The sequence below is a fragment of the Bombina bombina genome, chromosome 9 (assembly GCF_027579735.1).
Source record: "Bombina bombina isolate aBomBom1 chromosome 9, aBomBom1.pri, whole genome shotgun sequence".
Taxonomy (NCBI): Eukaryota; Metazoa; Chordata; class Amphibia; order Anura; family Bombinatoridae; genus Bombina; species Bombina bombina.
Window position 1 is genome coordinate 183,733,460 of NC_069507.1, and position 18,181 is coordinate 183,751,640.

At 34.9% G+C, this 18,181-nt stretch overlaps 1 protein-coding gene across 1 annotated transcript in view; it reads right to left on the reverse strand.

Annotated features, from left to right (window-relative positions):
• The window catches only part of DOCK1 (dedicator of cytokinesis 1), an 827,740-nt gene that overhangs the window by 135,535 nt on the left and 674,024 nt on the right, over positions 1-18,181 (reverse strand). The window contains exons 34-37 of the mRNA XM_053692513.1: positions 11,320-11,405; positions 10,969-11,125; positions 7,820-7,860; positions 955-1,045 (exon numbers count right to left, since the gene is read on the reverse strand). Of these exons, the coding sequence (XP_053548488.1) occupies positions 955-1,045; positions 7,820-7,860; positions 10,969-11,125; positions 11,320-11,405 (375 nt within the window). The remainder of the gene's footprint in view (positions 1-954; positions 1,046-7,819; positions 7,861-10,968; positions 11,126-11,319; positions 11,406-18,181) is intronic.

An 18,181-nucleotide genomic window follows, 5' to 3' on the forward strand; every position in this document is an offset into this window, starting at 1 on the left:
GCAAAAGTCTGCCCACTGTTTCCCCCAACTGAAGTTAATTCATCTCAACAGTCCTGTGTGGAAACAGCCATCGATTTTAGTAACGGTTGCTAAAATCATTTTCCTCTTACAAACAGAAATCTTCATCTCTTTTCTGTTTCAGAGTAAATAGTACATACCAGCACTATTTTAAAATAACAAACTCTTGATTGAAGAATAAAACTACATTTAAACACCAAAAAACTCTTAGCCATCTCCGTGGAGATGTTGCCTGTGCAACGGCAAAGAGAATGACTGGGGTAGGCGGAGCCTAGGAGGGATCATGTGACCAGCTTTGCTGGGCTCTTTGCCATTTCCTGTTGGGGAAGAGAATATCCCACAAGTAAGGATGACGCCGTGGACCGGACACACCTATGTTGGAGAAACGTTCATAGTGGCTGGGTGGTTAATATCGATCTAACAAATTTAAATATTTTTATGATCATTACTCCCCCCCCAGGGCCTTGTTTAGGAACAACCAGGCAGCTGCCAGGGGCACCAGCCACAAAGCAGGACTCCTTAGAATAAGATCTGAGCTTTAATCCAATTGATACACGTACAGTCGTATGCAATTCAGGTATAGCTTACCTCCCCTATAAAAAAGTGCTTCCTTTATTTTGAGGGATGGGTGGGGGTAATGAAGACAGGGGGTACTGGTAAATGAAAAGCCTAATCAAGGGGTACATGAGAGAAAAAAGGTTGGGAACTGCTGCTTTAAGAGATAAAGGTCAGTCAATCTGGAAAATGTAAAGAACTTTGAAAGTTTCTGATGAGAAGGTGACTCATGAGGATTGCTAAGGAAAGGCAGATAAAGAGTTACCTATACTGCACAGTATAAGTATATATATAAAATCATATAGGGTTATGATTAAAAAACTATAACAGAAAAGAGTATTTAGAGAAAACCATCTAGTTTCTATAGATTACTTTTAGTACCTTGAGAAGCTTGGCATGCAGAAGGAGTGTATACGCTGCTTCAGTGTAGTTATCACACTCCTTATGAAGATCGCATAATTTGTACAGATACCTGCAGCCCAAAAAAAAAGAAGTTATTTTACAGTTATAAAATCAAGGTGTGCACTATAGCATCAAATGCTCTTGAAGTTTTCCCGTGTGAATATACAATTTCCAATAAAAACCAACAACATTTTTATCATTCTCTGAAAAACAATATTTATGCTTACCTGATAAATTCATTTCTTTCATGGTATTGAGAGTCCACAAGTCCATTTCTTGTGGTATTCAACTCCTGGTGACTAGGAGGAGGCAAAGATTCTAAAAAAATTCAAGAGTACTCAATTCTTCCCACCTCTCTGGTGTGTATAGCTAAGCACGGAGAAGTAAAAAGGCAGGTAAGCACAGAGCAAGGAAAATTAAGTGCAAAACTAGCACTGCCGCTAGAGAAAAATTAACTTAAAGGGACACTGAACCCAAATTTTTTCTTTCGTGATTCAGATAGAGCATGCAATTTTAAGCAATTTTCTAATTTACTCCTATTATCAATTTTTCTTCGTTCTCTTGCTATCTTTATTTAAAAAAGAAGGCATCTAAGCTTTTTATTGGTTCAGAACTCTGGACAGCACTTTTTATTGGTAGGTGAATTTATCTACCAATCAGCAAGAACAACTCAGGTTGTTCACCAAAAATGGGCTGGCATCTAAACCTACATTCTTGCATTTCGAATAAAGATACCAAGAGAAAGAAGAAAATTTGATAATGGGAGTAAATTAGAAAGTTACTTAAAATGTCATGCTCTATCTGAATCACAAAAGAAAAAAAATTGGGTTCAGTTTCCCTTTAACTAAAATAATTGGGTGGATCTTGTGGACTTCTCACCACCGTGAAAGAAATTGATTTATCAGGTAATCATAAATTTTGCTTTCTTTCAGTAGGTGGTGAAGCTAAAGTAACGTCTGTAGCCTTTTAGACCTTTGCATGGAACCAAGAAATAAGGATGGTCTAAAATTATTTTCTAGCCTATAGATAAAATGTTAAAGCTCTAACTTAAAGGGACAGCATACTCCAATTTTCATATAACTATAAGGAGAATATGCACACATACCGATATAAAAATCCAGAATAAAACCGCTTAAAACTTTCTTAGAAGCTCCCAGTTTAGCTCTGTTTAAAAGGTAGCTGGAACACCCACTGCAAGTGGAAAATAGCAGACCCTCCCCCTTCCTCTTCATATGAAAAGACTCTTTACACAAACAGGAACAAGCTGGAGTAGGTATACATCAGTATTCCCCTAAAACTTTGGGACTTGGTTAGGAGTCTAAAAAATCAGCGCAATGTTATTTAAAAATAAGCAAAACTATACATTTTTTTTTTAAACTGTATGGGCTATATAAATGGAGCATCTACAAAACATTTATGCAAAGAAAAATCTAGTGCACAATGTCCCTTTAATCCAACTTATGTAGAAGCCTTTCTTTAGAATTTTGAGTATTAGGACACAGAGAAGGAACTACAATTTCCCTATTAATGTTGTCTGAAGAAACTACTTTTCTCAAAAAATCAAATGTAGTTCTTAAAACAGTCTTTGCCCTGGTGAAAAACCAGATAAGGGGGCTCCCAAGAAAGTGCAGACAATTCAGAAACATTTCTGGCAGAAGAAATTGCTAAACGAAACAGGACCTTCCAAGACAGAAGCTGAATGTCAAATGAAGATTCCTGTAAAACTATTAAAACCAAATTAAGGTTTCAAGCGGGAAACATTGGTTTAATATGACTGGTTTTAACCTGACCAAAGACTGAACAAAAAAAGTTTAGCAATTTTCTTATGGTAAAAAAAAAAATGAAAGAGCCAAAATGTGACCTTTCAAAAAGCTAGCAGATAGGCCCTTATCTTAAACATTCTTCTAAGACCTGAAGAATTCTACCAATCATGAAAGAATGCCAGGAAAGAAAATTTTTCCATGCTTTGTAATAGATCTGCCTCATGACAGGCTTCATGGCCTGGATTAAGGTATTTAAAACCGTATCAGAAAAAACGTTACAATTTTAAAATGATGCGTTCAATCTCCAAGACGTGAAGTTGAGAGACTCGAGATCTGACCTTGAGACAGGACAGAAGGGAGTGATTTAGAACAAGAGACCATGGAGGAAAGCTAGACATCAGTACTAGGTCCATAAAACAAGTTCTACATGGCCAAGCTGTAGTGATTAGAATTACTGATGATAGCTCTAGCTTGATTCCAGCTATCACTCTTGGAAGCAGAACAGTTGGGGAAAGATGTATGCCAGACGAAAAGACCAATGAGCTGCTAGAGCATCTGCAATCTCCACCTGAGGAACCCTGGATCTTGCAAAATATCTGGGAAGCTTGTTGTTTATATGAGAAGCCATCAGGTCTATCTCTTGAAGACCCCACTTATTTACTATCTGATTGAAGACATCCAAATTAAGTGACCATTACTCTGGAATCAGCAACTGAGATAATGTGCTTACCAATCTTTCATACCTAAACTATTAATTGCAAAAAAATATTGCAGAAATTGTTCTCTGCCCAATTTAGAATTCAATAAACCTACTTCATCGCTAGGGAATTGCATGTTCTCCCTTGATGGCTGATATAAGCCACAATTGAGATATTGTCTGATTAAAAACGCAGATAAGTCTCCTTCAGAAGAGGCCAGCTCTGAAGAATCCTGAAAATTTAGTTATAATACATGAACTGGTAACCTCGCCTACTAAGGAGATCAAACTCACACTCTCCTGGATGCCCATTCTGCGCCCCAACCTGAGAGACTTACATCTATCATAAATTATTCTCCAATTTGGACGTAGAAAACCCCCCGGAGAAATGGACTGGTGATCTGCCATGATAGAGATTAACTTGTTACAGAACCAAAAGTATCCTTTGAAAAAGTTGATTATAATTCTTGCACCATTGAATCAGCATGCAAAGCTAAAGAGGTCTTATGTGAAACCGAGCAAATGGCATGGCTTTTGATGCTGCAATCATCAGACCTAGTATCTCCATGCAGAGGGATATTATAGGGTTGGAAATTGACAAAGTTTTGTACAAGTCCTCTCAAACGTTAATCTCCTTTGATCTGTTAAAGATAGTCTAATTGATATTGAGTATATGACTCCTCCTAGGAAAGAACTTTTTGAAACATTGTTTTTCCAATCATGTTGTTGAAGAAACAATAAAAGAGTTTTAGTATAAGATATTGCTAAAGGTAAAGATAGAGCCTGAACCAAGATATTGTACAGGTATTTAGCCACTAAAATACCCTGAGCTCTAATTACAGAGAATAGAGTTCCCAAGAATCTTTGTGAAAATTCTGGGAGCTGTATCCAGACCAAACAGTAGAGCCACTGTTTAAAATTGTTTGTCCAGAAAATCAAATCTGTCTAAAATACTGATTATACCTTTTTGTGGATTGGGATATGAAGGTTAGCATCCTTCAATGCTATGGTGCACATGTATTGGCCTTGTTGAACAAGAGGAAGGATTGCTTCCATTTTGAAAGTAGGAACCCTAAGAAACTTGTTTTTAGGTTCAGAATAGACCTGAAAGTTCCCTCTTTTTTTTGGGAACTAAAAAAAGTTGGAATATAAACCCTGGCCTTGTTCTGACATAGGGAATGGAAGTACAACCCCATGAGTTCTAGATCCTGAACACATTGAAAAAAGGCTTGTGCCTTTACAGTATTCTTTGGAATATGGGACAGAGGAAACCTTCCTCTAGGAGGCCTTGATCTAAAGCCTATTTTGTATCCCTGGGAAACAACGTTCAAAACCAGGGATCTCGAACAGACCTTCTGAAAAAGGCTTTATTTGACCCATACCAGAAGAGGATCTGGATCAGGGGCTACACCTCCATGCTGACTTGGTAGAAGAGGAGGGCTTTTTTATATTTTGGACTTGTTCCAAGTGAAGACTTCCAGGAAGTTCTATAGGAATAATTTTGTGAAGAAAGAGTTTTGGTTCCTAGATTTACGAAAAGAATAAAAACAATTAGAAGCCCTAATCTGCCCCTGGGATTTCTATTCCTGAGGGAGAATGGCTACTTTACCTCCAGTCATGGTAGAAATAATTGCATCAAGATAAGGACCAAATAAAATCTTTGAAAAGGAAGAGTCAAAAGTCTGGTCTTAAAAAACCATGTCAGTTGATTATGATTTCAGCCACATAGCTCTTCTGGTCAAAACAGCTAATTCCATATTCTTGGCATTTATTATGATAATGTTAATGGTAGTGCGCTTCGCCAAGGTGGAAATGGCTCTGTCTACCTTAGGGATGGTCTCCCAAAGGTCTAAATTAGAAGACGGTAACAGGATCTTAAATTTTGAGGCTGGATTATAAGGAATACCAGGCCTTGACCACTCTTTGGTAATTAGTTTGGCAATTGCCTCAGGCACTAGAAAAACCTCTGGAGCTTTAGCAGCAGATTTGAAAATTTGACCAAATTGATTATTGGACAGTTTAGGATCCTGAACCAGTAACATATATAAAACTTCCTTTAGTAATGTACCAATGTGTTGCAGTTTGTATATGAAAGAGGATTAATCTGTGCATAAATCTTCTAGTAAATGTAATTGCAGCGTTATTCAGCTCTCTTCTTCCCATGGAGCATGCCACTCCCCCCTCCTTCCTCCCCCCTCAGTGTATCTTCAGCTCATTCCTTTCCCCTCCGTGTAGCATCAGCTGTTGCTATTAACTAAAACAACAGTTCCTCTCAATAGTGCAGTAGACATATTTCTTCTAGCTTAGAAAAAGTTTTGAGTTCTTTGAAATTAATAAAATGCCTGCACAACAGAATATTTATTTATATAAATAAGAGGCACATATGAAAAATGTTCATACAGCACTCACTTAGCACCACTGTGAGAGAGCATTCTGTAATCCTCATGTGCATCACGTGACTACTGTGCCTGTGAGCAACGTGCGTTACAACATGGCAGCACACATAGCAGCACTGAGCTCAGTATTACCATTCTGTTTAACAACACTTTTCTTGAATGCAATGGGGGTAAGCTGCACAGACTGCCGAAAAATCCTTTATTACTAAATTTGTAGTAGATTTATGCACTGACAGCAGATGTTAGTTTGCAGAATCTGCATCAGGTGTTTAGTGTCCCTTTAAGTCTACCATGATTATTAGCTCACCCAATATCAGCCAGCAATGCAGAGAATTTAAACGGATATTATAATACAAAAATGACATGCTCTGACTCGTTAGCGTGTGCTATTTTAACATTACTGACCCTGTAACTCTTAGTGTTTAACCCAATGCAAAGGAGTTAAAGGGATAGAAAGGTCAAAATTGAAAGTATTTACATTTAAATATAAGTATTTAAATTTAAATAGATGCATATTTGCAATATACATCCAGTAGCAAAAAATGCTTCTAATAAAAGCTGTGCTAGTATTCAACATCATGCCTGCCCAGAAAGCTGGCGGTGGTGTATATTGTAACATGAAAGCATCCGATGGCACCACACTAATCTCTCAAAAGGAACGCCCTCTAATCAAAATAGTATAACATCTATCAAATTAATGTTAATCTAGGACTAAAGTGCTGTGTTTCAATAGTACCATTATCTTGCAAGTGCTACCCTTTTTAATCAGTTTGTTTTACTGATAGCTAGATCAGTGTTTTTCAACCAGTGTGCCGTGAGAGATCCTCAGGTGTGCCACGGCAGACTGACAACAGTGTGACATATTTTTTAAACTTTGCTTGTTTTTTACTCCCAGTGCAGGGGTAGTTTGTAGGAGGCATGGCATAACAGCACAATACATACAGTATGTGTGTGTTTGTGTGTATGTGTATATATATATGCTGTATTAGGCTACAATGTGTGATTTTTTTTTAAATTTTGGGATGGTGGTGTGCCACAGGATTTTTTAATGTAAAAAAGTGTGCCACGGCAAAAAAAAGGTTAAAAATCACTGAGCTAGATAATGGTGGTGTATATTGTGTATGTGTCATGCAAGCCACTGGTACCTCTCTGAGAAGGTGTGGTGTTTGAATGCTGGTGCACGGCCCTCACAGCATATGTGTTTATGTTGCTGTAAAACACTAGATACAGTTTACTGCAACAGTGCTTATATTTAACATTGAAACCCACCCATGCATTATTTCAATTTCAACCTTTCTATCTCTAACACACAGCTAAAGTACAGCTCAGGAGCTGCAGAGAACTGCTGGACATGGCTGGTAATTCAAGAGGCTGTACAAAAGCAGCTTCTGTTTGGCTTGCATACAGTGTCTGCCCAGGACCAGCAGTTCTTTTTGGCTCTCACGCTGTGCTTTAACTATGTGTTTAACCCATTGTGGGAATTAAACACAGACTTGCAGAGCCAGTAGTGTTAAAATGTCTAACGAATGAGAACAATGTCCCTTTAAAAAAAAAAAAATTTTAAATCACAAACTACTCAGAACATAAATAATTTAGAAAATATTCCCATTTAATAATTAATTACATCTTTGGATTATTAATCCAGCCTCAGTTAAATTGATGCTAACAGAATTAAAATGATTCAGTATTTCCTTTCAAAATGGTGCAATTCTATGTGTTTTGTTTACATTGAACGCAACACATAACAGTATTATTGATTTGGCTATGTAGTACATGCGCAAGGTGGGTCACAACTGTTTCATGTATTCATTTGCATTACATAGACACTGAGTTAGTTTCTATAACGGTTCAGGTTGCAGTGTTCTAACAGTTATTTTATTGGTTGCTTGTATTAACATAAATACGATATATATTTGCAAACACTACTAGAAAGGTCTCAACATGTTAATTCAAAAGCACAGTTAAAAAACATCCCAACAGTTACAAACCTTATGTACATTTCTTCTCTTTCAATCTCCTTGTAGAAATTCTGAAAAAAAGAGAACACTTGTTTGTATTTTATAAATCCTATCACACATAATAAAAAAGTACATTAATATTTATAGAACAACAAAGTAAATGCATAAAGCTGTAAGGCACAACACTTGCCTCAGGTTTGGATTTTTTACATTAACAAGCCAAAAATGTTCAGAAAGTTTATGAAATGGTAACTCCATAGAATTTTGTTTGACAGTTAAACCTTTGATGTAAATACCTATAGTGAGCTGAAGATTTAACATAGATTTACTTGTGTTTAAGAGGTACAATTTTCACACCAAAACATAATTGTGGCAGGCAGATGTAGAATAGGAAATGACCTACATGTACTTGTGTCTGAGCTCAGAGTTATCACGCATACTAGAGCACAATTCACAGCTATGTGAAATCAGCTATTTTTTGTGGAGTTATATAAATGAACTCACTTTTATGTATCTATAGCTATGCATTAGAACATAAAAAATAAAGTAAATATTAAAGGGACACTATACCCAAAAATTTTCTTTTATGATTAAGGTAGAGAATACAATTTTAAACAACATTCCAATTTACTTCTATTATCTAATTTGCTTCATTCTTTAGATATACGTTAATGAAGAAATAGCAATGCACATGGTGAACCAATCACAGGAGGCATCTATGTGCAGCTACCAATCAGCAGCTACTAAGCATATCTAGATATGCTTTTCAGCAAAGAATATCAAGAGAATGAAGCAAAATAGATAATAGAAGTAAATTAGAAAGTTGTTTATAATTGTATGCTCTTTCTAAATCGTGAAAGAAAAAATTTGGGTTTCATGTCCCTTTATGTTCTAGTAGTTGCGGTAAAAGTTGCAAATATAATTTTGCATATAAATATTATTTGCTAAAAAAAATAATGATTGTGTGTAATATATCCTATTGTTTATATTATAAGTCCTTGAAAAATGACCTAGAATCTTTGTTTCTGGAAGCCTTAGCCAGTCACTCACAGAGCAGAGAAGCCAATGAGAAGGGTTCCTCTTCTGTGCGGTTATGCGTTATTCTGACTGCCCGGCTTCCCCAGACACACATACAGTGGGTACGATCCACAGTTTACATTGTGTTTACATTGTGTTTACGTGCCAGTTGAAGGATGCAGTCACGCATGCCCTGGATGTCTACTTGAGGAGGTCAGGCAGACATACTGATTAAGGAACACTCATATACACAAGATAATAGCACCTTGGTAGCTATGTAATTGGCTGAACTGTCTACTGAAGATTTGGAGGGGGAAAAAAAACAACAAAAAAACACATAGCCCTAAAGTTGGCCTCTGAAGTCTTTCAGAGGGAGTTTTGAAACATTAATTTTGGGGGTTAAAGGGATATTCCAGTCAAAATGTAAATACACTTAGATTTATTACATCTTTGAATAGAAACATATTTGCAGTATACAATTATTGGCAAAAATGCTTCTAGTAAAAGTTATCACTGTTTTAGTGTTAACATTTTTCTCTGCGCGTGCATGTGAAGCATAGCTAGATATTGTTTTAAGTTCCCACGGGAACAGGGCCCTCAATTCCCCCTGTATTTGTTTGTTAAACTTTGTCTGGTGTCTTTTATCTTTGTACCCATGGACAGCGCTGTGGAATCTGTTGGCGCTTTATAAAGAATAATAATAATAATAATAATATTCTCACTGCACCCACATTTTAAATAATGCAGCTGCTCAGATCATCAGCCGGGCTTGTATCATGTCAGCAATTAACAAATTGAGTAATTACCAGATGGAACAAGCACTTTAGGCTCTCTGAGCAAGTGTTGTGTTTAAAATGCTGGTGTCTACCCTGAACACTGACACAACAGAAGCATTGACAAAGAAGAATGGATACTGGTTGTCCCTCTTTGAGGAACTTTGGCAAGTTCTGAAGGTGTTTCTTTCTAGGTGTGGATTAGAAGTCCTCGCAGGGTTTGAACAGTCAGCAGTGCTCTCTGAAATGGTTAATCTTCTGTTGGGAGAGGTACAAGGATCTGGACAAAGAGGATTTCCCAGGCACCCCTTCCCTCTTGTGTTTGTCTTAGATTTTGCTGGGACTTCCTTTCTTGGATACTCTCTGTTAGCGGATTAGGCTGCAAGACAACCTGGATTTCTCCTCTATACATCACAAAGACTGATTGTGCCATATACACAGGAGGACTGTATAATACAGGGACTGGTGATCACTCCTCTATCCTTTTTTGGGACTTCCAAACCCATAGTGCTGATATTCTCTCTGTGTGTTAACTATATATATATATGCTCCACTTATCTAAGCAACTAGTAACTATATACCCGTGCACACACACCAATCACATATGCATGAAGAGAAGTATTAAAAAAATACAGTAAAAAGTGCAGAAGCCCATTGAGTTGTAACCCTATAAACATGCTATTTTTATATGCTACATTGCAAAAAAAGTGCCTTTAATAGACAATACAATATTAGAAACTTTATAACACTACTTCATGTTTATAAGTGGATCTTCTAAAGTCAAAGAATTTTAACTACAAATCCAAAACCCAACATAATCACAGTATTATTTAAAGGAATACTAAACCCAAATGTTTTCTTTAATGATTCAGACAGAGCATGCAATTTTAAGCAACTTTCTAATTTACTCCTATTATCAATTTTTCATCGTTCTCTTGCTATCTTTACTTGAAAATCAGGAATGTAAAGCTTAGGAGCCGGACAATTTTAGTTCAGAACCTGGGTTACGTTTTCTTATTGGTGGATATATGTAGCCACCAGTAAGCAAGCGCTAGCCAGGGTGCTGAACCTAAAAGGCTCCTAAGCTTTACATTCCTGCTTTTAAAATAAAGATAGCAAGAGGACAATGAAACATTGATAATATGAGTAAATTAGAAAGTTGCTTAAAATTGCATACTCGATCAGAATCGTGAAAGAAAAAAATGTGGGTTTAGTGTCCCTTTAACTATTGCTTGCGGCTCCTTATTTACAGCATTGCATATATACATTTATTGCAATAACAGTTTAGGGGATGTCAAGGACATATATAAAAACAACAAATCAAGATTGTCAGTTGAGTTTTTAAAGTATGCAAATAGCAGCAGACAGCTGATTGAGATAAAGACTAACCAGGACATTAACGGTACAGCTCATTCGGTTTTCCTTATTTTCATCATGCATGATTGTTCTGTAGTCCAGTAGCCTCTCCATTAACCGGACAACAAGTGTTACAAAGTTTTCGCCACTTTTGGACAAATATTTGTGTTTTCTGCAGTGATCCAGAAGTCTGAAATATTACATAAACCGTATTATTCATTTTATCAACAAAACAGCACAATAAGTTGAAAAGGGTGAAACTTTGCTCTCAATGCCTCATTAGCACATTTTAATTATAAAAGAGTTGTGAAGAACACTTCTTTCTCACTATAGCTTTGTGTATCTATACTTAGATATCATTTGTATCTGTTAATCAACACTTACATTTTCTCAAATAAAACCTTGTACTGTTCATCTCCTCTCCCACCTTCCACTTCGTGGTCCAACTTGGTGATGATCTCGTTCTCAAACTGAAATTATTCAGATGGAAACATTTTCAATGCCACATTAAATATTTCTTTGTATCATTTTTTTTACTCTATATGCTTATATCAATTAGTATTGCGTCAATCCGATTATGAAAAATAATAATTGTATGTTGCAAATTTATAGGTATATTCCATAAACCTGTTTATACCCCCTTCCCTCCAGGGAAAGAGGAATATTTTACAAAATCACATTGTTTCCCATGAAATTATTTAAAGTGCATGTGTTTGCATATATATTTAAATATATAAAATTGTATATATATATATATATTTATTTATACAGTGCTCAAAATTTCCACTAGCCATTGACGAGTGGAAATTTAACGGTGGCGAGTGAAAGTTAGTGAGTGAATGCTGAATCAACCTTCACTCACTGTCTGAAGTCTGGTGGTGTGTTTTAAGTAGCGAAGTTAGCACATTGTATTTGCAAAATATAAATTCCTATTGCAGCACTGACAAACACACATTTCAGGCTATGGGCTAAAAATATTATCTGAAGGGATATTATATATCCATGAAAAGGCAAGGATATGTTATTTCTCTAGGGCTGTAGGGACCCCATCAGTGCTTAGACTGTTACTGCTAAGACGGTAAACAGGGGCAGAGAGAGAGATTGGAGAGGAAAAGTGTAAATACTCTGCATTCTTTCAGTTCAACAACTTCCTTTTTCTATCCAGCTGTTGTCTTCCCCAGAACCTCTAGTTGGTGTTGCTAACTGCTACGCACATATTCTTTGTTAATTTATTACTGTATGTAGCATTATTTAATTTGTTATAGTATAAAATAAAAACAATATTACAATTCATTGCACAATAAGGTGTTTCAAAATAGCTAAGCATTTGCAAAGAAGAAGTGGAATAGTGGATGTGGTGTGGGATCTGAAGTGGCGAGTAACATTTTGGCCTGGCTAGTAGCTTAGGACTTTTTGAGATAGATTTATATTTAAAGACAGAAGACTTAGTAATACTACACTATGCGCTACAACCCTGAGTGTACTCTTTTAAAACTGACCTGTTAACTATCTGTGTTGCTGTGCCAATGAATTCAATGTATTAAATTTAGCCTTGGATGTATTAGAATATGTGATTTCAGATAAAGTAATTGTCTAAATCAGATTTAAAAGAACAAATTAAAGTGGAAAAACATCCAACATTATTATGAATGAACTGAAAATTGTGTACACCCTTCCTAGAATAAGGGGCAGTGGGACTTAAAGGGACAGTTTACTCCAGAATTAAAAAGATAGATATTCCCTTTATTACCCATTCCCCAGTTTTGCATAACCAACACAGTTATATTAATATATTTTTTACCTCTGTAATAACCTTGTATCTAAGCCTCTGCAGACTGCCCCCTGTTTCAGTTCTTTTGACAGACTTGCAATTTAGCCAATCAGTGCTAACTCCTAGGTAACTCCACGGACGTGAGCACAATGTTATCAATATGGCATACATGAACTAATGGCCTCTAGCTGTGAAAACTGTCAAATGCATTCAGATAAGAGGCGGCCTTTAAGGGCTTAGAAATTTGCATATGAACCTATCTAGTTTTAGCTTCCAACTAAGAATAACAAGAGAACAAAGCAAATTTGATGATAAATGGCATACATGAACTAATGTCCTCTAGCTGTGAAAACTGTCAAATACATTCAGATAAGAGGCAGCCTTTAAGGGCTTAGAAATTTGCATATGAACCTATCTAGGTTTAGCTTCCAACTAAGAATACCAAGAGAACACAGCAAATTTGATGATAAATGTAAATTGGATGCCCTATCTGAATCATAAAAGTCTAATTTTGACTAGACTGTTCCTTTAACCATTTTTTTTTATTTGTTGAGACAAACCATTACTATGGCATCAATGTTGTCAGGCTTGTGTCATTAATTGAGCTTGCAAATACTGTGGAGGACATATTAAGCAGATATATAGAAGTTATCTGAAAACAGGCAGACAATTATTTTATTCGCTTGTGATTTTTAGATTTCTAGTGAACTAAGATAATTAAAGCAGAGAAAACAGGATCTTGCTTTAATTAAAATTACAATCATTATCTTTTTTCATAATTATATATTGTCTATTATCATTTACAACCTCTCTCTAGAACTCTGCAGTTGATTAATATGTTAAATACTATCATAAATATGACCTTTTCAGAACAGAAATTAGCTGAAACTTACAATTTGACATTCATTTAGATAAGTGTTTCCGATAGATACACAATGAAAAAAAGGCAGTTTGACCTTTTGCTATGCTTATCCTGTCACCTAGAATAAACTGTATGCCTAGTTAAAAAAACAAACTAAATTCTCAAAAAAAACCCATCTGCAATAGACTGGATTCCCATAAAAGTACACATTATGTATTATCATATAAATATCAATCCCTATATACATTTCTTATCTATCTATGTTAATAGATATTACTATAGTTTACTAGTCAGGAGGTGAAAGTTACTAGTCAGCTCAATGTTAAAGATAGGAAAAAGTAAATATTTAAACCTGCCTGCTGCAATTTCTTAGTTGTTTGGGACTACTTTGTATGTATGTATGTATGTATGTATAGATATATATTTATGTGTGTGTGTGTGTGTTATGTATGTATATATATATATTTATGTGTGTGTGTGTATTATGTATGTATATATATATATATATTTATGTGTGTGTGTGTGTGTGTGTTATGTATGTATATATATATATATATATATATATATATATATATATATATTTATGTGTGTGTGTGTGTGTTATGTATGTATATATATATATATATTTGTGTGTGTGTGTGTGTTATGTATGTATATATATATATATATATATATATATATTTGTGTGTGTGTGTGTGTTATGTATGTATATATATATATATATATATATATATTTGTGTGTGTGTGTGTGTTATGTATATATATATATATATTTATGTGTGTGTGTGTGTTATGTATAGTATGTATTTGTGTGTGTATATTTATGTGTGTGTGTGTGTGTTATGTATGTATATATATATATTTATGTGTGTGTGTGTATTATGTATGTATATATATATATATATATATTTATGTGTGTGTGTGTGTGTTATGTATGTATATATATATATATATATATATATATTTATGTGTGTGTGTGTGTGTGTGTTATGTATGTATATATATATATATATATATATATATATATATATATATATATATATATTTGTGTGTGTGTGTGTGTTATGTATATATATATATATATTTATGTGTGTGTGTGTGTGTTATGTATGTATATATATATATATTTGTGTGTGTGTGTGTTATGTATGTGTATATATATATATTTGTTTGTGTGTGTTTTATGTATAGTATGTATTTGTGTGTGTATATTTATGTGTGTGTGTGTGTTATGTATGTATATATATATATATATTTATGTGTGTGTGTGTGTTATGTATGTATATATATATATTTATGTGTGTGTGTGTGTGTTATGTATGTATATATATATATTTATGTGTGTGTGTGTTATGTATGTATATATATATTTATGTGTGTGTGTGTGTGTTATGTATGTATATATATATATATATTTGTGTGTGTGTGTGTGTTATGTATATATATATATATTTATGCGTGTGTGTGTGTTATGTATGTATATATATATATATATATATATATTTATGTGTGTGTGTATGTGTTATGTATGTATATATATATATATTTGTGTGTGTGTGTGTGTTTTATGTATAGTATGTATTTGTGTGTGTATATTTGGGTGTGTGTGTATGTATGTATGTATATTATTTTTTATTGAACTGTAGGCAGAGGCGTAACTAGAAACCACAGGGCCCAGGTGCAAGAATCTAAAAAGGGCCCCCCCCCCAAAAAAAAAAAGTGAATTTGATATATATCTTTTTTTATATATATAATTAAAACACAGAAAAAAAAATGTGAATCAGATTACATGTATGCAAAAGGAGGTACCCTGTGCCCACAGTCTGTGAAATAGTCTGACCCCCTATTACTGTATATAGTGACACTGTTTAACCCAACAGTACTGTATAAAGTGAGTTAGTGACACAGTCTGTAATCTGCCGGTGAGATGGCTGGCCTGACCCTACCCGCCCCAGTACTTTATACAGTGACCACAGTAGTCTGTGACATGGTCCAGCCCCCCCCCGTACTGTATATAGTGGTACTGTATAGACTGACACTGTTTACCCCCTGCCCCCCCCATGCTGTAGTAACAAAGTCTGTAATTTGCTGGTTCCACAAACATATACACACACCGTCACATACATACACACACATACATGCATAAATACACAGACACACACATACATGCATAAATACACACACATAAACACCAATGGGTAAAACAGAAACACTAACTCCTGTATACAGAGACACTAGTGAAGCATCATGTCACACTCACATATCAGTGCAGGCAGTGGCAGGTCAACGTTATTTTATTGTAAAAAATTTTTTTTTTTTTTTTTAAGCTGGAACCCCACCCTTGGGGGCCCAGTCGCAATTGCAACCCCTGCACCCCCTGTAGTTTCGCCCCTGACTTTAGGTTAGAACTCAGGTAAGAAGATACCTTGTAGCGGCTCCAGGGCTTATCACCAACTGGTCAAATGCTGTAACAAAGTATCTGCATCCAAGCGAGTGCTGGCTATTCTGTATGTCGTCATTATTTTTATGTGATTTTTTTTCTATTGGTGTTTACAAACCAGCTTGGCTGGGGTTAACTGCCTGAGACACTGTTTGCACACACAGCTGTTTGTGAGTACTGGTGAGAGCTCAGGGAAGCGAGTTTAGCCGTAGCATGGGATGTGTACACTTCAGTACGAGAAGATATAGACAAACTTTTAAAATTTGAGCTTTACTTTTCTGTCTGAGAGAAATAATGATTAAAGTGCTAGCCATATATTGTACTTTTTCCAAAACCAAATAACTTGTGAAATAAATAACTTTATCTTAGTGTGCCTTAAATGGACATGATAGTGGAATGCCAAAATGCTCTAATTCATTAGAACACTTTATTACTTTTAATACATTAATGCCCCTTGGTAATTATGTTTAAACCCTGCAAACAGGGCAAAAACATAGCTAAAGTTGCACTCAGGAGTCACAATGCATTGCTGTTGCATGAACAAAAAATGACCAGCTAGACAATTGGCCCTGCTCAATAGTGGCTTCAGCGCTCTTGGTAAGGAAGTAACTGTGTTTAAAGGGACATATCTAATTTTTTTTATTATTCAGCTTTCCAATTTACCTCTGTAATCTAATTAGTTTTGGTCTCTTGATATCCTTTGTTGAAAAGGGTAGCTAGGTAGGCTCAGGAGCTGCAGATTGGTAGTTGAACATATATGCCTCATGTTATTGGCTCACGTGATGTAGTCAGCTAGCTCCCAGTAGTACATTGATGCTTCTTTAACAAGGGATACCAAGAGAAAAAAGACAATTTGATAATAAAAGTAAATTGGAAAGTTATTTAAAATTGTACGTTCTATCTGAATCATGAAAGAAACGTTTTGGGTTTCATATCCCTTTAACCCCTATGTCCAGGGTTAGACACAGTTACCAAGTCAAATTAGAGTAATAATAAATGGGTCTATTGAATTAGAATACATTTCTCTTGAAGTAGAATGCTCCTTTAATACTCTTATGTAAGTTTCATTGTTATCAGGCAGTTTGTTCTCCTCCTCTATGCTACAACAATGGCCGTTACAATTAAATGCATTTGTTTAATATATTACACTGAAGAAAGTAAAATGAGCAGGCTTTTTAATATATTATTTGCTTTTGGTTTAAAGGACCAGAAAAACACCTTGTATTTACATTTCTCTACAGTTTTTAAGTTTCACTCTAAAGTAACATAAAACCCCAATATTTTCTATTTCCTGATTTAGACAGAGCACACAATTTGAAACAACTTTCCAATTTACTTCTATTATCAAATTTGCTTTATTCTCTTTGATCCCTTTGTTAAGGGAGCAGCTATGTACTACTAGAAGCTGGATACATATAGTGAGCCATTGACAAGCGGCATATATGTGTAGCCACCAACTAGCAGTTAGCTCCCAGTACTGCTTTGCTGCTCCTGAGCCTACTTAGGTATGCATTTCAACAAAGGATATAAAAAGAACAAAAAAATTGATAATATATGTAAATCAGAGTTTTAATGTCCCTTTACATTAAAGGAACATTAAACACTAAACAAATGCTAGGTAGAATCATGCATTCAAAGAAAAGATTAGCCAGAGAATAACACGTAGATGTACTTTTTAAAGTTTCATTAGTTGTTTAAATATTAACAAAATAAGTGTAAAGTTTTAGTGTCTATAAAACAATGGGAGCTGCCATGTTGTAACTTAGGTTACGTTCTCTGCTGTGACCAATTAGGGACAGTTATAAATAGGTCACTAGAGTTTGCAGTCAATGGCAAGTTCCATTTCTAACAGGGACAGAAAAGCTCATAATTTCAGAATGAAATTACAGGAAATTGGGACAAAATAAATAATAAAAGTATATCGCAAAGGTTTATATATATATATGATTTATCATTTTATATTTTTTTATATAATCTCAAAGTGTTTAATGTCCATTTAAATGTAAATTTGATTAGTGAAAAATCAACAAAAATAGTAATATTCAGTTATGACTTGACTTTATTTCATTAATCATTTTGCTATTAAGAGATATTTTTTGTAATGTTCATTAAGTTACATAATCTAATTTTGCATATTTATCTAGAATTTGCCTTATAATATATGACATTATGT